This window comes from Chionomys nivalis, chromosome 25, assembly GCF_950005125.1.
Source record: "Chionomys nivalis chromosome 25, mChiNiv1.1, whole genome shotgun sequence".
Lineage (NCBI taxonomy): Eukaryota > Metazoa > Chordata > Mammalia > Rodentia > Cricetidae > Chionomys > Chionomys nivalis.
In genome coordinates, this window is record NC_080110.1 from 19,169,215 (window position 1) to 19,192,872 (window position 23,658).

General features: G+C 38.3%; 1 protein-coding gene across 4 annotated transcripts in view; it reads right to left on the reverse strand.

The window, feature by feature from the left end:
- Otogl (otogelin like) overlaps nucleotides 1-23,658 on the reverse strand; it is a 114,066-nt gene that overhangs the window by 48,882 nt on the left and 41,526 nt on the right. For 3 of the 4 annotated variants that reach the window (XM_057757956.1, XM_057757958.1, XM_057757957.1), the window contains exons 20-26: nucleotides 21,249-21,414; nucleotides 20,577-20,651; nucleotides 18,056-18,108; nucleotides 15,638-15,800; nucleotides 11,517-11,624; nucleotides 10,554-10,692; nucleotides 3,620-3,754 (exon numbers count right to left, since the gene is read on the reverse strand). In XM_057757956.1, the coding sequence (XP_057613939.1) occupies nucleotides 3,620-3,754; nucleotides 10,554-10,692; nucleotides 11,517-11,624; nucleotides 15,638-15,800; nucleotides 18,056-18,108; nucleotides 20,577-20,651; nucleotides 21,249-21,414 (839 nt within the window). The remainder of the gene's footprint in view (nucleotides 1-3,619; nucleotides 3,755-10,553; nucleotides 10,693-11,516; nucleotides 11,625-15,637; nucleotides 15,801-18,055; nucleotides 18,109-20,576; nucleotides 20,652-21,248; nucleotides 21,415-23,658) is intronic. The other variant, XM_057757959.1, reaches the window with a different exon arrangement.

Consider the following 23,658-nt stretch of genomic DNA (forward strand, 5'->3'; position numbering starts at 1 on the left):
TCTCACTCCCAAATAAACTGATTGACATGCCCCACACTAAGAATTCTAAAGCTCTGTAACCTCCAGCTTGAAATCGAGTTTCTTTTGAATCTATGATTTGTGAGTCAAGCCCAGTGGGATGAAGATCACATCTGTGCCACGACATCCTCGCTCACATCCATTCTATGCCCTGCATCTCCTGCCTCTCGGCACTGATTTTCAGCTTCTTGCTTCCTGGACTCTGCTTGGGGACCACTGCTATACTTCATCCACAGCACAGTGGTAGGTTGAAGATGGAACCCAAGTGCCAAAAGTGACGAGAGGAGGAGCTCCACACTAGGGAGGTCTACAGCCACCATGAAAGGACATCTGTGCTCAAAAGGCACATGTCAAATGAATAGAAAAGCATCCTGACCAAACAAAAGAAGGGGGGACAGAAGCTTTTCCCCGAAGGATTCTACATTTTCATTTGATGGATGCCCCACAATTTGTATAACCTGCTATGCCTCCAAATTATTCTGCTACACCATCAACTTTTAGCTTCATTGTACTTTCCGGTAGTTTTTGTTGATGTGGTTTTTGTTGTTGCTGCTGCTGCTGCATTTGTCACCTGACTTGGCCTTGCCATCTCTTCCCATTCCAGAAGCCTGGTTTTAAATCAGTTGACTCCAAATCAAAAGCACACTTTTAGCTAGTTGCCATTAGATATAAGACGCTCGTTTTATTAGGTGAGGCAGCCTGCGACAAGAATGTGCTTCCTAATCAAAAGAAATGACCGTGCCCCTTACTTTTCAGTAAATCAGCTAAAGTGTCTATCTCAAAGAGTCAGGAATAAACAGCCCAAAGAAGAGAAATGGGCTTTAGCAGACTAGCACTTCAAACAAACCTGAACGATGTGAGAAAAATAAATTCAGAAATGGAGATCACTAAAACACTTCCGAGCACAGCTTTGGAAAATTTGTAAAAGATTTTTAATTGGCACGTTTAATTGAATTATAATTGTGCATTTATACAAAGGGCAGAGGGTTGTTTATTCATTTCCCTGGGTGAACAGCCCATTAGTTTATGAAGTAAGTGGCACTTGCTAGATTTCTACTTATGATCTCCCGGAAAGACATTTCAGCTGGGAACTTGTGGGATCAAACTATTCTTGTGACTTTTCTTAATCTTCCTTCATTCCTCGCGGTCTAAATAAAGGAGATTCATCAACACCTGTGTACAGCTGAAAATTGGAGGCCGGGAGTTACACGGAGCTGTAATTACCACTTCAGAAATGTGCCAAATTGTCTTTATATGAGCATTTAACCAATTTCTCCCCTTTTGAAAAAGCATCCTTGATCATAAAGAGACCTTCATCTATAAATGAATATCTAGCTAATGGCTAAGATGAACATTTGGGATTACTTAAAATAGATGTCAATGTGACTGTCGAAGGAATTTTGTCTTGTCTGATTGCTGAGTTGTTACTCTTTGTGTTCCTACCTGAGATCCAAGGTTCTAAAACTGTAGCCGAAGAATTTGGGTTAAGACTGAAAACTAAAGTAACACAAATGTCAAAAAACAATCCAGGGGTGGGACAGATTATACAAATTATAGGACCTGTCCAAAATGAAAAAGTGTGGCCTTTTGTTTAAAACTGAGAAATAGCCCTCTTTTTAGCACTAGGGTTCATGTTTTCTGCCATGTCTTTTCACTTAGCCACTGACCCTTACAGCAAATGTTCCAGATGACTTTCATGAAGATCTCTTTCAAAGAAAACTTGGCAAAATGGTGTTCTGGGAATTCTGTTTGAAACAGGGAGCTATACAAAACCATCGTCAGATCACACACTTCAAATCAACAAATTCACTGCCTTTAAAATGAAGCACACGTGGGTTGTGCCGTCCAGGAGCTTCCGATCTGAGCCTAAAACCCTTGGCAGGCCCTCTTGCCCACATGCCTTCTGGATTCTCAGCCACACCCTTGCTCTATTATCCCAGGGGCTTTGTTTCAACCTAAGCCAATTGTTAAACCAACCATGACATTTTGTCTTCCAACTCTGCTCCTTTGAGTGTGATCATTTCCCTGCAATGCTATCCTTCGACTCCTCGTCTATCGATCCTCGTTCATCTATCTACATTCATCTATTATCTATCATCATCCATCTCTTCTTACAGTGTATAATTCAATTTCTGACTCTATATGAAAATAAGGAAAATATAAGGAAGGGGGTCAGTCCTTAAAATTCATTTTACTGACTTCCATTTTAATCTTCATGGGACCGAAGAAGGTGGTTTTGTAGTCATGCTGAGGGGAAGCTGAAATTTGAGGAGCCCAAGAGACTTTGCTGGAATGCCACAGCAGGTAGGTGGTGGGTGGAGGTGCTAAATCAGTTCTGAGTGACTCCCAAGTCTATGCTCCAAATCTCCTTCAAAACTGAGGGTTACTTTAGTGTTAGTGGTTTTTCCCAGGTGTTCTTCTAGGAGCTTATGTAGACCCTGACGCATCACGTCACATTGTCCAATCTTATTTCCTTTAGAGAATCATTATTCTCCTGAGTATATAAAAGGCAAGCAGTGTCTTTTCACTATGACAGCCTAAAAACTGGGTGCGACTTTTAGTATATGGTAAACATATTGATGAATTAGTAAATAAGAAGGTGAATGAATAAAACTAATTCTATCTTTTAATTGGACAAATTTTTGGTATTCAAGAATAAATAAAAAACGCAATGATCATATTTCATATATTGTTCGTAGATACACGGGAAGACAGAAAAACACACACAGAACTTGACTAAGAGCCGAGGGGGATCTAACAGGGTCTTTGAGAGCATCCTGAAACATTTCCTGAAGGAGATGGGACATACTGCACAGAATATGGTGAATAGACAGATGTATTCATAAATCACTTTCTCTAAAGGTACAGATGAGAGTAAAAAGAACCTAGAATATGTAAATAACTGGAAAATGATTCAACCTATGTGAGATATGGGATTGAAAAAGAAAAACCATGAGAGGCGAGATAGGAAAGATGGACAAGAGCCTAATTGGTGAGAACCTGGCAGGGCATAAAAAGACATCTGAAAATTTTGAAGCACAACTGACATAAGAAACCAGATTTCCATACGGGGAAAGCCACTGTTGCTGCAATGGATGGGATGGAATAAAGGGGAAGGGGCTGGTTGGAGAATTTTTTTTAAACATTTTTTTTTCTTTTTCGAGACAGGGTTTCTCTGTAGCTTTGGTGCCTGTCCCGGAACTAGCTCTTGTAGACCAGGCTGGCCTTGAACTCCCAGAGATCCGCCTGCTTCTGCCTCCCTAGTGCTGGGATTAAAGGCGTGCGCCACCACCGCCCGGCTACAAGAATTAGGAAGACAGACTGGAGGCTTCTGGAGGAACTCACATAGGTGTGGTTCTCATAACCAGAAAATTGATCATGGAAAGAAAAATTAGTAAAAATAATTGAAGTATGACAACAAACAATATAAGCAGAAGATGCAAGCCATGTATGGTTTACCAAAACACAAACCAAGGAAGAAAAAATTTAGATATTCTAACTACTTATAATCAGAGGTATCCAAGTATAGAAACCATTTCTAGTCCGTTTTCTATATCAGTAGAACAAGTTGGGATTATTGTGAAAGAAAGAATTCACTTACCTGTTTGTAAGGAGCCTCATTGAGGTAGATTTCAGTGTTCCCAATTGATATCAAAACACTTTTAGAACAAACAATATTATTGTCAAAGCATTTCTTGTTCTGGGCAATCACAGAGATATCAGAATCATCTGTACTCTGAAATATGTCAAGAACACTTTATTGACACAAATGTATACTATATACAGTTCCAGTCATTTTTATTAACAAATGTAAAGACAACCAATATTTATAATGACTTACATTCAAATTGAAAAAGATCATATGACAAAAGCAAAAATAAAAATTATACTTAACTGAAAATGAGAAAATATTCTATTGGAATACCAGTCTTTAAATAATTAACCTAATATGTTTTAAATTTGGTTCTAGCAAAGTTTTCAGAACCATCATAGCTCTACTTGTCAACCATTATATTCTCTTTATCAATATATAACCACTAACATAATAAGTCACTTAACAGAGATTTAACCTTTTTCAATTTGAATGTAAGTCCTCATCACCATATGAGTTAACAGCTAAGTGACTCCAGAGCCCACTGCCCTCCCATCATGGCTCACTTCAGGAGCCTACCCCAAGAGTCACTGGACTACAGGTTGAGCTATGACCTGCAGAATACCACTAGCTGGTAAGAAAAGCTTTGAATTGCAATCATGCATTTTCCAAGGAGGCAGAAATCCGAGCTGAGACATAGACTAGAGTGCACCACACATACACAGGCCTGCACCTGCATGAAAGACTCTACAAGGGCAGGCCTGCATCCATGCTCATGCCAGGGATGTCCAAAGATGTTGCTTCCTGGAACACTTCCTTTCCTTCATTTTTATTTTTCTCCTATTTCATATCTAATTTCAACTTAGTGGATCAATTTTGTCTTGCACTACTATCTTCTTAGCCTTTAGCTTCTGAATAGGTTTTCCCAGAATGCAGAGGCAGACCTGGAGGTAGAGGTCTCCCTTCCTCAACCTCCAAGCGCTGAGACAGTTTTAGGATGTCTGATCACCTTTTTCCCTCTTTCTCTTGTCATGCTACCTTGGATGAAGCAACCCTAGCTTCTCCCTTTGCCTTTATGGTTCCCCTTCATTTACATTTCCCTTCTCTATTTTTTATCATGGTTACTAGAAATAGGAATGCTAAATCAATATGCTTCCTAGTTTGGAAAAATTATTCCTGCTTGTTAGTAATTCCAGCAGCAGTGCCTACAGGAGAGGGTTTGGTGAACAGTGCTGACAGTGTAATTAATGTGTCTGTGTGATTCACTTCTCCTTGATGGGTGCTGGGAGCTCTTGGCTTCTTCCTGAACGCTCCTTCTGCAAAGCATTGCCTGAACTTTGAAAAGCAGCAAAATGAAGGCCATTAAGATGATTATAGCGTTGTTCTACTAAAAAATTAATCCCACACTTCTATGTTTTTATGAACGGTTTTCAAAGCAGAAAGGAGTATATAATGCAGGGTGTTGTTTGTTCTTTCTCTTGGGAAGAGTTATTTAGATTAAAAGACAAGAAAAGTGGGCTACAAAGCTTCTATTACAATTACATTTCTGTTACCGTTAATCAAAGTAACTCAGCGTTAGCTCTATTCTTTATATTAAATCAGAAATGTCAAGAAATATTCTATATTATATGGCCTGTCTCCTAACACCCTGCTATGCTGACAGAAATCTGAAACAATAGCAACGCTAAGGGTTATGTGTCTATAATTCCCGCTCCTGATCTACTTCAAGTTAATATTAGGTTTGGAAATAATGTGGCAGAGTTACTAGGCAACACAGGAACAATTACAAAGCTAGATGGGAAAGGTCAATATCAAAGTTTTTTATTCTCCTCATTCTAAAAGCTCAGTTAGACAACAGTCCTCCAAAGGATTCCAAAACTTGAGATGTTAGCACCTTTCAAAGTAGAATAGTATTGTGCTTGACAGGCCATTGTCAACGCCTGTCCCACATAAGCCTGAACCCCCTTTAAGGTAAACCATTCCACACCAAGTCCCCTCTGATAGGTTTCTGTGAATCAACAAATAATAAAGAAGGGTTTGCAGCTGCAAGATATTATGAAACAGTGGCAAGGCAGAATTTCAGGGAAGCAACACACATAAAAATATAGAATTTGTTAGAACCAGAGTCTGAAGAAAACTGGAGAAAAGAGGCACAAAAGTAGGACCAGGTGATCAAAAACAAAGGACCGGAATCAGAAGAATAACAAGAAGACAAGGGTGACTTCGAAAACAGGATGCAAACAAAAAAGATTTAGAGGAAGGTGCTCAGTCAGTAGAGTGTTTGGTATATAAGCTGGATAACTTGAGTCACCAAATCTATATTTTAAAAAAAAGCCACAGTAGCACATATTTCCATTTCCACTTCTTAGGAAGAAATAAATTCCTGGAACTCAAGGATAGCCAAATTTTTATCTCAAGTTCAATAAGAGCCTCTGTCTCAAAATATACAATGGAGAAATATTTATGAAGATATCCAATATCTGCCTCTGGCCACTATACATCCACATGTACACACACACCAAAAAAGTCCTTAAACTGGATTTCACATCTAAGTAATTATTTTCTTTTCTTTGTAGTTTTATATAAATTAAATAATATTCTCCCTATGACCCAAGAATCAAATAAAAGTGAACACACATGAATTTTGTTCATCACTGTACCCCAGCTTCTGAGTCTAGGACTGGCATTGTAGAAAAACACATAAGGCAACACTGAGGAGAAAATATAAGCAATGTTTAAATTTTTCAGAATAATGAAATCAGAAAGCTCTCAGGGGCTGAGGGAATTCAGTTACATTTGAAGGATCTGCTAAGAAGAACTTGGAATCCTTATCTAAAAGAAGTTATGTGGGAAGAAGTCTAACAGGTGCCTGCTACTTGCTATGGGCTCACAGAATTAGAGTTCAACTCTGAAGTCTGAGAAAGAAAATAATATACTTCCTCCCATCTCAAAAGAAGCACTGATATTTCCAGAAGGACATCTTGGCCTTGGGAAGTCTTGGCACATGATGTGAGCATTAAGAAATATTACCACTAAAAAAGTGAAACTGGAAAGAATTCAAGCACCAAGAAATTGGACATAATCTTATTTTAAGACTATGAAAATTAGCCTAAATTGCTTAATCACTAAGTTATCATTGGCACACAATATTATGTTTTGTGACCAAATGAGATGGCTTCTCTTTTTAGATTTCTGTTTTATTATCTTATCATGAGTGTCATAGTCAATTTGTCCTGAAACATTTGGGGCCCTGATATAGTTTTATTAGTTCCAGTAAAATTTCCCATAGTAAAATCATAAGAAATTTTCCTACCTTTTTATTCACCATTAAGTTCATTTTCTTTAGATTACCAATAAAATTCAGCAAAAACTTAGTCCTAAAACTCAGTAAACAATGTTCTTTGGAAATAGAACACTGCCAGATAAACAGGTAGATACAATTCTGGAACTGGTTTCCTTCAAGTCTTCTTTGACTAAGTGAACTGATCTTCAACCAGGCATTGAATGAATGGCTTAAGTAGGATTGCCTCTAATACACTGTGCAAATAATTCTTAGGGTGCATTTTTTTACACACAGGAAGGCAATCTTATTAAGATGTGAAACAGAACAGGATGTATTCATCTTACCATGAGGATATGGTAGCAAACTAAGATGAATATGGGCTACAGATACTCGGAAGAGTGACTCTGTCCCTTTGCAGTGCCAGTCAGAAAACTAACTACAACCATTCAGTATTAAATACTCAAACATACTTTCCTGGTCTAAACAAATGCTCTATGTAAAAATATTTTCTGCTTGGGGCTGGAGAGATGGCTCAGAGGTTAAGAGCATTGCCTGCTCTTCCAAAGGTCCTGAGTTCAATTCACAGCAACCACATGGTGGCTCACAACCATCTGTAATGGGGTCTGGTGCCCTATTCTGGCCTTCAGGCATACAAACAGACAGAATGTTATATACATAATAAATAAATAAATAAATATTAAAAAATATTTTCTGCCTAGTCACTTGTTTGAAAATGTGTTTGGCCTCCTCAGGGATGCTTTGCCTCATAGATGGCATTTAACACAGAGACTTCAGCTGGTCAATGTGCCCATAATAAAGACTATGAAATGTCCAGTCCTAAAAGGATTGAACATGTCACCCCTCTCTTTCATAAGGTTCAAAGATCTTAAGCAACAAGGGGTTAAAAAAAAAAGTCTAAAAGTCAGCAGTGGTGGGTAGCAACAAAGAAGCAACATTCTCCAGATGTAACAGATAGTTTCACAGATGAACTCTTGGGGATGGTGATACAAGCACAAGGACTTGTACAAGCTTAGACCAAACAAAATCCCAGTACACAGGAGGGAAGATTGGGCACAAAATCCCAACGAGGAAGAAGGAAGATGGTTAGAGGGAGGTCAATACAAACAGTGAGAAAGGAAGAAAGCATAAACAACAGGAAGGATGTTTGAAATGAGTTGGTGGTCAGGAGAGTTCAAAAGACTCCCCCAAAAGTGAAGGCAATTGATGTGGCCCTTGGTTGCTTCCCAGTCCTTGAAAGTAGGACCCTATTGCCAAAAACACTACACACTTCAGATGCAGGGTTTGAAGAATTGAGCTGGAACTGCTCTGGAATTCTTACTGAAGACTAACTCTCAGAGTGTCCTAGAGTGTTTATGCTGTGATGAAACATCATGACTGTAACTAAGCTGGGAAAGAAAAGGATTTTTTGGCTTATGCTGTTCATAACTGAAGGAAATCAGTACAGGTACTCAAGTGGGGTGAGAACATGGGGTCAGGAGCTGATGCAGAGGCCATGGAGGAGAGCTGCCTATTTGCTTGCTCACTGTGGCTTGATTAGCCTGCTTTCTTATAGAACTCAGGACTATCAGCCCAGGGTTGGCATGCCTCACAATTATCTGGGCCCTTCTTTATCAATCAATAATTAATAAAATGCCCTATAGTCTTGCCTTCCTTTCAATCTCATGGAGGCATTTTCTCAACTGAAGCTCCCTTCCCCTCAGACAACTATAGCATGTGTCAAGCTTACATGAAATTAGCCATCACATGTAATAACCAGAGATGGCATATAAATTGCAAAGGAAGAAAAGCAACCAATAGTCCTACCCAAATATAAAGCCTCAATAACACAATGATCAGCAGAAGTAAGATATCCCAGGGGTACAATAGTGGCTCTTATATCTAGGATGGAATTAACAGCTTAGGGGTAGAATTTATGTACATTGAAATTAAGACCCACTAAATAAGAGGGAAATCATGCCTGGTTTATAAAACCTGCCAACTCCAAGTGGCTAGTGAGGCCATGAAATCTAGAAGAGATCATACTATTGCCACTTTCCTAAAATAATTAAATCTCTAGTTCCATTCTAAATATGTGTCCTTATACCTAGAGACTAGTGTAGCTCCCATTCCTCATGAAAGTCAGAGATCATAACAGAAAGTCATAAATAATCAAACTGCAGAAAACATCTGACCTTGGGTTGTCCAACCCCAAACCAATAAATCTAAAGTACAACCCCCATGCCTAAGGACCAGAAATCATTGCAGAAGAGGAAGTGGAAGATTGTAAGAGCCAGAGGACTTGGATGTCCACTATGAGATAGTGTCATATATATATATATATATATATATATATATATATATGAAGGAAAAGTTGCCCACATGAACTCTCACAAATGCTGTCACCTGCGTAATGATAAATCTAGTTAAAGTGTGCTGTGGATAGTGTAAATCTCAGCAGACCCTACTCCTAGATAAAAATCCACAGGGAGAAACAGTATTATCTAGACACCATATGTCAACTCTAAATCCATAAACATATCAGTAACATTGAATGAACTCAACAAGCTGTATTTATAGATGTGTGTGTATAAAAACTAATTAAAGATAAGGCAATAAATTGAAGAAAGGGGTGGACATGAGAGGAATTAGAAGGGGAGAGGAAAAAGTGGAAATTATGCAAATGCAGCATTCATGTATGAAATTTTAAAAATATAAACACATATGACAGATGTCATAATTATATAACACCAAATCCATGACTATTTTTCTATAAGAAACTTAAAATCATTCAGAAAGTATGGCCCCTTTTACAAACGGCTATTCAAAGATGCTGATTGTGGTTCTCGTGACAGAAGTGTTCTTGGGGAACTTCAGTTCTTTATAAGCAAAAGGCTCATTAGAGTGTCTCTTTTTTTACTTTGTAGAACTGTTCAAAATGGACATAATTACTCTACTTCCTAGAGAAGGGCTCACAGAACGGAACCACACATAAACATAAGTTAAGATAAAAGCTGTGCCCAGAAAAATAAATTAATCATATATGTATTTGCTGGTGGATGGTGTCCAGTTCATTGTTTTTGTGTTACTTCACTGAAAAAATTACACATTTTTATTTAGAAATTTAATTCTGGGGCCAGGGGTGGTTAAACAAACTGTGCATATAGGTTATCTATACACTTTGTATATAAGAAATTTTAAGATTTTCTCATATATATACAAATCCAGGAATTTGACAAAGTATACCATCAAAATAGCATTTCTAGAATCAAAAATAATCTCTGTTGGTTTTTATATTCATAAGAATAAAATATATGGTTTAATGAGTTATATGTATATTCACTGCACCAAGCTAACAATAATTGAAATGATTTATATTTAATGCACAATTACTGTGTAATCAAGCCCTTTCTATCCTTGGGATCGGTATCCTCATTACCTTCATTTCACAGACAAGGCAAAAGGTATGTGGCTGAAGAATTAGTGTGTCCATTACAAATAAGAAAATTTAAGATGAGTTTAAAGCTGAGAAATAAGTTGAAAACACTATGGCTTTCCTAAGTTTTAGTAGTAGTAAATACTAATGTGATATGCCATGGACAGCAGGCTGTTCGTCACATCGTCTTTATATGAGTTCAAACCAAGAAAGTAATTATGACCAACCTTTATCAAAAACACCTGGCAATCACTGATGTAGTCATATTCCAATCCATCAAAGGAATAATAATGTCGATCCCCATATACTGTGCACACTGCAGGACATGGATAATACGTGCAATTGAACATCCCCCGCCGACAAACGCTATTGAAAGATAACAATAATTATCTTGTGAAGATATTAGGTTCAAATTAGTACTTTTATTATATACGTGTGTGTGTGTGTTTTTGCCTGAACGTATTTCTATGTACTATGGGGAGCAGAGTGCTTGTGTAGGCCAGAAGAGAGTCTTGGAGTCCCTGGAACTGGGAATCAAACCAGTGTCCTCTGCATCAGCAGCCAGTGCTCTACTGAGAGCCAACAGTAGCAATTTTCTAATAGCCTAAACATTGGTTCTCAGATGCAGTCTGAGTCAATAATCCTTATAAATATCACCAATTTATTCTGATAACACCTATTACAGGGGAAAACTTGTCATGTTTTTTCATTTATAGTACCAGACACCAAAATTAAGTCTGGGACACACAGAAAATAGGCAATTGAATGAAAATTTTATATTCAAGATTCTATAATCAAAATTTTAGAACACTTGCATATATTTTACAGAAATTTTAGCAAAAAAATAATTATTTTATGACACTTTTCTCACTGACTTCTAAACAATAAAACTTCTATTGAATAAGGCCAGCTCTTAGTAACACTTAGCATTTTCTTATGTTCGTCATTTTTCTCTATTATTGCCAAGTTGTCTTATTTCCTACTTCTAGGCTAACACATATGCACTTAAAATGCCATTATTCCATCAGAAAAAATAGTGGCTCAATCTCCAATAGCCTCCAGCTCTAATATGGGCAAGCCTGGTTATGAATCCCTCTTCCTAATCAGACACGTCAAGTCTCGGCAGTCAAACAAGTGAAGTTAATACAATTGCTCAGGAAAACTTCCATGAAATAAACGGCTGTCCTTACCAGGTATAGCATGGCGTGGAGATGACTTCCCCAGAGACATACTCCCAGTCCTTCCAGATGCAAGGACAGCTTTCAGGAACATAGCACTTTCCCTTGTGCTCGGCCATTCTTTCAAATGAAGAGGTCACATGAGTAGAGAAACCAGCAAGCATCAGGCAGGCTCTCGGGCTTATCATACTCAACTCTGAGTTTGCATTGGAAACTGAGTCTGGTCTTCCCCTCTTTCCCCCATAAGGTTCCCATGTATAACAGTGCTAACTAAATAAATACCAATAACATGATCAAGTATGATTTGACCTCTTGTTATATAGCGCAATAATTATAAAAAACGAGAGTATATTATAACATGGTGAGTTGTTCTAGAAAAAGCACATTTGAAGAGAAAATGGGTGGCCCTGTCACCATTATTAGCTACTAAAAGAGGCCGTGTTGTCTGACAGTTCCTGGTAAAACAATAAATTATGACAACAATAATATTTTCTGCTAAAGGATTTAGAGAGCAAACAAGCTTGTTTCTCGGTGCTAAAATTATTACAGTTTGATTTAGGTGTATTTAAATGAAATATATCAAGTATTTAACTTTCCTTTATGCTAGTATGCTGTTTCGAATGTGCGGTTTGAGTGTTTTCCCATCTTAAAAAGTTACCACAGAACAAACTATCTAAAGATATCTAGTATCATAAAATGTTTAGTACATATAATTTAATAGTAATGTAACAATTCAAACTCATAATATTGGAGGAAATAAAGTGCTATCAAAATATTCTGATATTAAGATTAAATAAATCTACATTGCATACATTTTATATATATATCAATACCCTCATTATAAATATAATTTTTCAATATTCTTATATTTTCCCTAAAATCCTGTATATAAATTAAGATAATTAACAAGCATAATAATAATAAATATAATTATAATACTTTAAATATTATTTAAGTATATAGTAAAGTCACTAAAATGCAACATTTGAGTGAACCTTGATAATTAATTGATATTAATATGTATATGGATAATTAATTGATTAAATAATTTTAATAATACAAAAACAAATGACCAAAATATATTATTACCAAAATATATAGAATGCATTTTTATGGATTTTTTTAAATGCTATAATTCATTGTTATAAAACATATGGCTGAGGACTGAGGATTTTACATCAATATCCATAAGCTGCCCAGCATGTATGAAACTCTGAATACCATCCCCAGAACAATAAAAAAATTGACATTAAAGTTTTGAATCCTGAGTTCATAAATAACCACAAGTGTGTTTTTAGACCTCTGCTGTCCTCATAGCTTTGTATACAGTGTGGTGCTTTCTTACGGGTGCATACAGTCTGTTAGACTTTACACACTACTCAGGAGGAAAATGGTATTTGTTATCATTTAGCCATGGAATAGACTTTTGTGGTGAGAAAGACTGCATAAAGGAACTTGTGCGTGTCAATGATGTATTGTCTGATTCAATTTCTTTCCTACAGACCAGCTACTCCTCAGGTTCCACACCCTTACCTCACCCTCCCAAACCTGCCCATCTTCTTGACTCTAAATCTTCTTTTTCTAAAATTCTTCTCATCGTTTAGGTCTCACATTAGTTCTCTCTTTTCTGTCTTTTCTGTCCCTAACTTCCTCACCAGCTTCGGTATTTAACAATCTGTATCAACTCCTCATTGAGGATGAATCAAGTGGACTAAATATTTGATTAGGTGGTGATAAAGACCCCAATAACAAAAGCAAGTATTTTTGTTTACTCTTACACAGACACTATCTTCAAATGTGCCACAGGCTCACTAACCTAACGACAATGCACTACTGTAATCTGTTTTCACCTTACACATGTATTTTAATGCCTCCCCTAAATCCCCTTCCCAAAATACTGTTTCATAAACCTTAGTTGTTTCAGTCAAATGGACCACGATCTCTGTAGACCCAGACACAACAATAGTCTTAAGTGATTATACAGATGACTGATGAGTTTTTCACACCTAATTAAAGCCCGGGAGAAGGAGGAAGACACTGTCCTTTTGTGTCTTTCTGGTTGGCTTGGGGTTGGGAGAAGCGGGCAATAAGCACCAATTAGGCACCTACTATGTAACTGGTCTGCTGTCATGTATTCAGCCATCCATAAAACAAACACCACTACACTCATTTTTAAAAGAAATTGAAACTGGGTAAACATACCCCAAGGTTATTTAATAAGGGGGACCAATATTTGAAGCCACCTATATTGACTTTCCCTCGATTTTGCATTAGGGCAAGGATTTCTAAACTACGTCTGATCTTTTACAGCCACCAAACCTATCAGGATCCCAGAAAATATAGGATATACTAAGGCATTGTCTCAACATGAGCCAGAAAAGGTCATACTGAAGAGAAGATAACTTAATTACCATCACTGACCTTTTACTAGAATTGTTTCTGTTTGTATTTTTTTTTTTTTTCTAAATCAACCAGAAGCATCTCAGTTCTTTCTAGCACTATTTCAATATAATTACGGAAAGAGAGGTGGCACTTCTCTACGTTTCTTAATAAGGTTAGCCAGGAAATAAATGTCAAGTGTGAACTGAGAGTCAAAGGTAGAAGCAAACAGAATCAGACGCTGAAATAAAATTTAGATATAGCTTTAATCGGTCATTCATCCCAACAGTCACAATCAAACAAACCAAGTCATGTTGCCGGTTTTAATTATTTGACTATAATAAAACTTCCCTTTCCCTTGTCCTTTAGATAAATTGTTTTCCTTGCTTGTTTGTTCTATGGCCTGATTTCCACCTGTCTTTGCTCTTCTTGTTTGCGGGCTCTTGTCTTTTGTGACCTTCTTTCTCTCCCTCCTATGCCCTTTTCTAGACAGACTGACATCATTCCCAGATACTTGGCTCTTTGGAGCCATTTAAATAAAGGTGATTCTCCTGGGAGGCAAGCCACAAGCCCTGTCCCTCCTGCGCTCTGACTTTTATGAGTTGTTCCTGGGAATGTCTTTGTGGAACGTATTCACTGAGGAAGAATGAGTGACCCATTTACCTGAGATGTCCCTCTCTCTATCCATCATTAGACAAGCAAGAGCCAAGGAGACCTGATTATATGAGCACTTACAAGGGAGCTAACAGCCTTCAGATTCTGTCTGTCTATTCTATTCTGTATTCTATGTACCACAGGTACACGATATTTCTGCAACTGAAGGAAATGAAGGAAGAATAGATACCCTGCAATTAAATTGTGGTTCATATATATTGAACATACTCTACACACACGCATGCACGCACACACTCACACACACACACATACACACACTTATCTTATAATATCTTACAGATCTTACAATGCCTATCTAGTTGAGGCTTCAGAGGAATGTGTAGAAAAAAAAAATCATTCAGCTAACAGTAGCAGAGCAGGAATTCAAGCTCTGGTGTGAATGCGGTCAGAGTTCCCACTTAAAGAAACCCCCTGTCTAGCCTCAATATCGTTACCTGAAATGTTTATAATTAAATCAGTCGGCTTCACTATTACAAATTAATGTCACTGATGATCCCTGCATCAATGGAACGTATTTGATGTATATATACCTACATGGTGCCTTGAGAAAAGGTAACTGATGGTGTCATTTTCCCACCTGCAGCTGAAAAGGGAGAAATCCCAACCTTATCTTAAAATGTGCACCTTCTTCAATTTGGTACATGACTCCAGTTACATTGCACAATGTTGAGTTACCTTAGAAATAGAATAGTCTGGTAGCTAACAACTCAAAGTTAACCACTGGTCAAAACAAAGATTTCGACTATTCTTGAATGAATGGTTTTAAAATATTTTTAAGTAAGTTTGTGTGTGTGTGTGTGTGTGTGTGTGCATGCGTAAGTTCGTGTGTGTGTGTGTGGATGTGCATACATGGGCCTAAGTGTCTCCTGCTTTGACTATGGAGGTAGGACAGCTCTTTGGAATCAGCTCTCTCCTTCCACTTTTATATGATTTCCCGGGATCCAGCTCAGGTCATTAGACTCACAAGGCAAGCTCTTTTAACCACTAAACCATCTGGCTGGCCCCATGAATATTTTTGAAGAACCCGTACTTTTCCTGTAAATCTTAAATGATTGCATTAGTGAGATAAGGGAACTCACCCTGGAGCGCAAACACAGCCACTTATGCAGGGTGAGGATGGGGCACAGGTGAAGTTCATGGCCAGGTTTGCACACGTGGTCTCACAATTTATACCACCAGCTGGTAATTCGGGGTCAGGAAACCTGCAGTCAAAGTATTCCTTCCCTTCTGGGCAGGCGTGAACTTCAAATACAAGCAAGGATAACATGGCTTTAGCTTGTATTGGCTTCACAAACTTAAGCACAAAATTCATGGACCAAATCATTGCTGTAACTAAAGGATGCTCTCATTCATTGATCCTTGAGTTGATGAGCTTAGCAACATTATCTAGTCAGAATTTTTCAGTCATCAAAATTTCCAAAAGCTTTTTCAAACTGGAAAATCGTACCCACCTTCTCTGACACGTCAATAAATTAATTTAATTTCTTGAAGTACAAAAAAGGGGGTATGTTGATTAATCAAACACACCAATTTTTAAGAGCTGAAAACTATAACCCATATTTCAACAATTATAAAGTCATAATCAATATATGTTACTCCTTGTACTTGCCTAACCTATGAATAAATATTTTCATCAGTTTTTACTATTCTCTAAAGTACAAAAGTAACCACTATTACAGAGGCATGACATGGACTTCCTGTTTCTCCAGAAGGCTTTGGGTCTGTCAAGAATCAAAACCCTTACATAGGATCGGAGGGATAGAATGGTGAGGACTCTGTTGAGAAAGCAGGCTACCTAAGCATCTTCGATTCAACTATGAGCTTTGTTGAAGAGGCGAACAGTTAAGTTTCCAGTAGCTCGTGTTAACTATGAGGCCCAGTATATGGGGCCTGTTGAGAAGCCCCAGACTGACCCAAATCACGACAATGTAAATCTAGAACATACAATTCAAAGGAGATCTTATTGTTTAGTTTTGGGTTCTAAGAAACAGGCTCTCCCTCTGCAGTCCAGGCTGGCCTTAAATCCCTCCCTCTGCTTTAGCTTCTTTAACTGGGAGGGTAGATATGCACCACGAGGCTCAGCTCACAGCTGAGTTATAATGATAAAAAGCTGGGTATTCAAGTAAACAACAGAGCCTAAATCTCACTACCTATCAGAATGAAAACCAAGAACTGTCATTTGCTCAGAATTGTTCTGTAGTCCCTGAAAATCTAAGGCTATTTCTTTATCTGACAGGAATACAGATTTATACAGTTCCCTAATTGGAAGATTTTCAGGATACAGACTCCAGTGGGAAGGTGACATTCTAAGAGAAATGGTAACCGATATATTTTATAAACCTATTGTTTGTACTTTTCAGTTTTATAATGGGATTTTACAGAAGCCATGTTTGCTTCTAACTCAGCATAGCTGAATCTGGCCTTGCAATCCGGATTGCCTTACCTCTACCCCCTCACTGCTGGCCTATAGGAGTGTGCCACCATGTTCTTATCCTTTGCTATTTTCAACTCATTGCAACTAATACTAGAACCCTGCTACCCAGACACACCCCAGGGCCCAGGAGCACTGACAATACCTTGGCCATTGGTAGACATTCAGAATCGCTAGCATAGCTCCTGAATCAGAACCAGGTCTCAGCAAGATCACCAGCACTTTGTGCACACATTAAAAACTGTGAAGTGTTAGTCCAAGACAGAGTTTTCTGGTTTCTGATCCACAGCAGTGTTACAGCCAGCATCTGGGTTAGCACCTGAAGTGGTGCTTGGGTGGACAGTATAAAGGTTACATGCTTCAGCTGATCAGCTGTGGTGCTAATCCAGGGATTCTCAACCTGTGGGTCATGCCCCTTTGGCAAACCTCTCCCTCCAAAAGTATTTATATTATGATTCATAACGGTAGCAAAATTGTGGTTATGAAGCAGCGATTCAGTAACTTTACGGGTGGGAGCCAGCACAACATGAGGAACTGGATTAAAGGGTTGTAGCATCAGGAAAGTTGAGAGCCATGGCTGGGGGCAGCCTCATATGCTCACCTCTCTAACTGTCCCTCATATACTCTAACTCTTGATGTGAAGAAAGTCAGGAACCACTGAAATGCTATGCTGACTACGTGATATTACTATATGCATGTGCTTGGGTAACAAAGCCTGGGAGGGACTGGATGCCTTCTAGCAGAGAAGTAAGAGGCAGTGTCTGAGATACGTGAAACTGAATGAATGGAATTTTTGCCCTGGCAATGCTGAAGCATGTATGGGCAGCCCATAGATGGCGGTTCTGTTGAACTTGTCCATATTGGGTTTCATGGTCTAAATTGATGAGGATGACTGACCAGGTTTCTTCCTCAAGCAGGCACCAGATCTCATTACAGACGGTTGTGAGCCACCATGTGGTTTCTGGGAATCGAACACAGGACCTTTGGTAGAGCGGGCAGCACTCTTAACCGCTGAGCCATTTCTTGAGATACACACTCCACAGGAAAATCTTTATCTGGAACTCACCAGTAGAGGGGGTTGCTGTCTCATCACACTTCACAGTCCCGTTTGAACACTGGCTAGAAGTAAAATAATTGTTAATTTATAGACGGCCAAAGTGTGATTCATATAAATAATTATTAAAGACAGCTATTTCATTTTAACGTATTTTATCAAACGCTTCCATGTAAGCGGCCTTGTGAGAGACATGAGGATAAAAATACGGCATTATTGTGAATGGCCTGGCCCAAGTGCTTCTAGCAACAGGGGAAAAGATGCAATTTGATTTATACAATGTGACATACTCAACACACAAATACATTTAAAATCTAAGAGAATAAAAAATATTTTAAAAATTTAAAAATCTGTTCATAACTGACATTTAGGTAGTCAGGGGTAATAAACCCTGCACAATTCTAAAGGATAGAAGGGGGTTATGCCTTAGATAACAGAAAGATTCTAATGCTTAGTGGAAATATACAAACTACAAGATACAAACCACTGTTCTGCTCAATCAAGTGCCAGGAGATATGGAGAGCAAAAGAGGTAAAGCCAGACCCTGCTCTGATGCTTTAATTTTTTTCCTTCTGAGTTGAGCTACCACAGTCTTTAAACACGGAAGTGAGAAGGTTAGTTAGAATGTTAAGACCACCATTCTGGGGCAGCATCAATAAAGAGGAATTGAGTCACAACAGCCATGCGATTGGTTGTGACATTAGGAGAAAACCATATACAGACAAGCGAAGCATTCAAATTCCTTAATATGATAACATAATAGGAACACACACCAGTCCTTGGGGACTCCAGCACAGATTTCCCCTCGGCTTTAGGGCAGAGCCTGTGTTCTGTATTTGCAAAATGAAGAAACTGACATATAAAGGGCCACATCACATGCAAACCATGTGCCCACATTTTTCTCAATAGAATGTCTCTCAGGTATATTCATACCTCAAATACCATAGAGGAACCGAGACAGTCAGATCTTCTTAGGATACTTCTCATGGGTCAGAGGCATTTGACAGGGTAGCAAACAAGGTCACAGTGCTAATTGGTTTTATTTTTGGCACTAAGGAAGGATGGGTTTTAATTTTACTAAATTTAAATAAATATTATTCAGGATATTAAATGCAAAGAAGGATTTTCCAACACTTGGGAGGAGAGCACAGACAAAGAGAGTTACATGCAATTGTTTTGCTGGAGTTTATTCGCTCTCAAACTCATATTAAGGATTGGAGCCCACAATGACGCTGTTAGAAGGTGAAACTTTAAGAGGTGGGGTTTAAGGCGCAAATTGATTTGGTCACGGGGGGTTACTTCTGGAAGAGATAAAGATGTTTATTACCTGAAACAAGTCATTATTAATCTCTCAGAAATGGACTGTATACAAGGGTGATTGTTATGAGCAGGTGGCTCCCTTGATTCTCTCTTCCCTGTGGATCCAATGTTCTTGACTCCTGTAACATTGAGCTAAGTAAACCTTTATAAAGTGCCTGACCTCTGGTATTTTGTTACAACAATGTAAAATGAAGGCAATCGTTAAAAAGGTGCAGGAAAGAAGAGCTGAGTGTTATTGTTAAGGCAGTGGGATGGGAAGAAAGGAATGCATTTCACCTATGGGAAAAAAAATAAAATCAACCTAAATCCAAGATTGTTAAGGTCTTTAAGGCTGGATGTGTTGAGCATTAAAAAAAGAGTCAGAACGAGTCTTAGATTTCTAGCTTGGGAAACTGTAGATAGTGGTATATTCTATACAGGCACATACACAAGATGCAATGGTCTCTCTGTGTTTTGATCAGGGGGTCGGGGGGAGATGGAAATAATTATAAAAAGTAATGTGAATGATAGTTTATCGTCGATACAAAATGAGCTATGAAGCAAGGTCTGAAATCGAGGGGCAAACCTGCCAAGCCAGGTGCCAGGGCATAAACCCCAGCATCATTATCAGGTTGCTTAATTACATGTGCCTCATTCTGCTCCTGTATGAATTGGGATAAAATGGCGGACCCTTATCTCTTGCAGTTACAGTCATGAGTGCTTAGTTAATAATAAATACAGCAGACTGAGAACAGTTTCAGGACAACAGAAAACACACCACTCTGGCTCTGTACAATTGTTGGCATTATCAACATCTAAAGATCAGCTGTGAGAACCTGCAGGGAGCTGGAAGGAGGATGCTGGGAGAGAGGTGTAGATAAACTTGTCCCGCTATGTGGACATGTCTTCACTTAGTAGACAGGTTATATCTGGAATGGGTGTTATCCTATCAGAGCTATTGAACAAGTTTTGATATACGTCAGGAGGTGATAAGTGACCCCTATGTATGTTATTGTTCTGATCCATTCCAGAATTGATTTTTTTTTGAGCCAATAGATGAGCCATGAACCTATAAGCCCTCAGGATGTAGTCTGAATTACTATCCCATTCCTGACATCTATTAAACCACCAAAACCTATTAAAGGGTTTTGTTTCACCAGTACATGTCTCGGGCATTTCCTATTCCACATTCCAATGTGATATATATGGAGTTAATGTATTCGTTGACACCTACCATAATCCTGAGGGTGTTGGGATGAGCTCCCCAGGCTGATAAATGCTCCCCCTGTAATGGCACCGGCAGTGATAGCTATAAGCAGAAAGGCGAAGTAAATAAAATAAGATATGAAATGTTTCCAACACAATTGAAATGGCAATTGACTCCCTGCTCTGCAATTGGTCACTGTAGGGTGTCACCATTCACAGTTCCAATGTGCAAATAGCAGAAACTAACTGGACATAGTAATTAGAGAGTTTGAAGATCAAAATAATTCTGAACTGCTAGTTAAGTCCCAAGAAAAGTCTCCGAATACATTTCAGAAAAACACATCCACTGTGTCTTTTACTCCTATGTGCAAACCAAAGTCTTTGCTTCCTCTGAGGGCTAAGACCTTTCTGAGGATGGGTCCTTCAATCTTATCACTCATATGACAGGGAAATGTCATTCTTGCTAGTGATTTTGGGTGTGGAGAAATCAAGTAGGAAAAAGCCTCAGGATTAACTGGTGGAATCTTTAACTGCTTTCTGTATCTTTCTGTGAGTATCTCAGCACATTAAGAAAAAAGTAAATAACAAAACAAGGAAAAAGATACTTAGCCATGTAAAGAACCATGAGCAAAAGTTCATTTGACCTATCAGAGGGAAATCAGACACAATCTGGCTGTCTCCAGCCATCTCTGTGACTTACATGGGCACACAGAAGTTAAGGGTGTCCTCATAGAATTTGCCTTCGGGACAGTTGCATCCTTCTGCACAGTCGTCATTGCACTGCTCAGGGGAGGAGAGAGAGGTGCAGGAGCGGAGGCAGAATGAGGAACAGTGATGGTACAGCATGCCCTTCTGACACACCACGGCTGTGGACAAACAAGCGTCACTTACACAGCCCCCCATGCGTAGAAACATATGCTCACTCATAGGTCCAAAGTAGATATAAGGCATGCGGCATAAAATCAAGGAATGAATGAAAGAATAGATAGACAAACAGAGAGATGGCCTCATTAAGGGTATAACATGGAAGTGAAATTACTATTCGAGAGGCTATTAACTTAGACATTCTGTGCCATTCTTAATTCCTGTACCATATTTATTCATTCTTACAGATGATATTTTTAAGAGTCTGAGTGATTTCCTGTGTGACATTTAAATCTTCATAGTGCTATTCCTTTGCCCTACTTTGCTCATCATTGCTTTGATAAAACACTGACCAAAACCAGTTTGAGAAAGGAAGGGTTTATTTGGCTTACGCATCCTAACTACAGTCCATCACAAGGAAAAGTCGGACAGGAACTTTAGCAGGACCGGACTCGAGTACCACGGAGGAAAGGTACTTACTAGCTTGATTCTAGACTCATGTTTAGTTACCCTTTCTTAAACAATCCAAGAACAACCTATTTGGGTGTGGCACTGCCCGTGGTGAGCTACGCTCTCCTTCATCAGTTCACAATCGATGTCTCACTGTTATGGTACCAGACCAGTCTGATGGAGCCATTTCCTCAGTTGGGATTCTTGTTTCCCAGATGATTCTTATTGCGTCAAGTAGACAAAAACTAACCAGTATGGTCATCATCTCATTAACCATATTCTTGAAATCTAAATAAGCATTTGTCTGTAAATGTGATGCAATTTGATTTTATTGATCCATACAGTGTTTGTTTTTTTTTAAAATCATGTTTATACTTTTTTTTTCAAAAAACTTCCAACTTCTCTTTAGGTCAAATGGAACTAAAAATGGCAGGCAGCTAGTTAAACATAACCTAAAATAGATCTACACAATGACAACACCAGCTAACATACCAGTGTGGATGGGGGAAATCTCCTCAGCTCCTATACCTCGATGAATAACTATTGACAATTAATGGCCGTTAAAAATCAATCTTCTTCAGAGACAAGCCCCCTGATAGGCTGTCCAATTCCAAGTGCTTGGCTCTGAACACATTTTTATGAGTAATATTAAATAGTCTCAGCAGGTTGTATTTATGCATAAATATGTAGTAATAATAATTATAGAAGAAGTCATAACTTTAAGAGGGAGTGGGGAGAAATGGCAGAAGTCGGGGGGGAGGAGAGGGGAAATGATAGAACTCACACATAAAGTTCTCAGAAATACAATAGTAAGTTAAAAACATCAGAAATACAATAGTAAGTTAAAAACATTTGAAATTTTCAAAGAATTAGTAAGAATATTATTTTTAATTTTTTATTTATTTAAGGCAAACAAAGATTTAAAATACACTAAAACACCTTGATCATTCTGATTCATAAATAAGTAAAATAATGTTAGGTGTGTAATGTAACTGTGTGAGTACTGAAGTGGAGAGGATTCCAGACACCATAAGCAAGGAGAGAACTAAAGCGCAAACTCTAAAGTAGAGGAAGGGTATTGATCCTAGTTGTCTTAGATCTTAGATTTCACTCTTGTGAAAACGGGAAAACCCTTATAAAAACCAGAACATGGAAGAGCTAGGCTGGAGAGATGGCTCTGCCATTAACGGTTAGGCCCCCTTTAATGGCATCAATCAAGAGACTGGAAGAACCATAGGTGACTGCTCAGAGATGAGAAGCCTCAATTGAAGAGGGGACTAGGGCAGGGGTCAGATGTGTAAGGGTCAATGGGCTCGTATTCCCAGCCTTGTAGGCCCTGAGCTCTGCTTCTATAACATGAGAGCGGGCTGCGTGAAACAATAAATTTAAGTTTTCAGTAAACTTCCTTTTTTTAAAAAAAAAAAAGTTAAAACAAAACAAAACCAGGAGACCGAAGAGTTGTGCTGCAAAAATAATTATAGGGCACATATAGAATTTCTCTTACATGGAACAGCAGACATCATAGTTAAAAGTATTAAAAATCAAGAACAGGAACTAGCAACTGCCTACTACATATTGTACCTGTCTAACTACAGATCAGTTTTGTCACTTAGAGCATCATCTTCTTCCATATTCTTCACTGTTTAGATATGACATTTCCAGGATAAGAATATTTTCAAAATTTTCCAACTATTTCTAATGCTTCTTTCAAGATAAATAATCATACTCCAACTTTGTAATAAATAACAGTTATTAGGGTTTTCCTCTGTGTGTGTATCTCTCTATCTCTCTCCTCC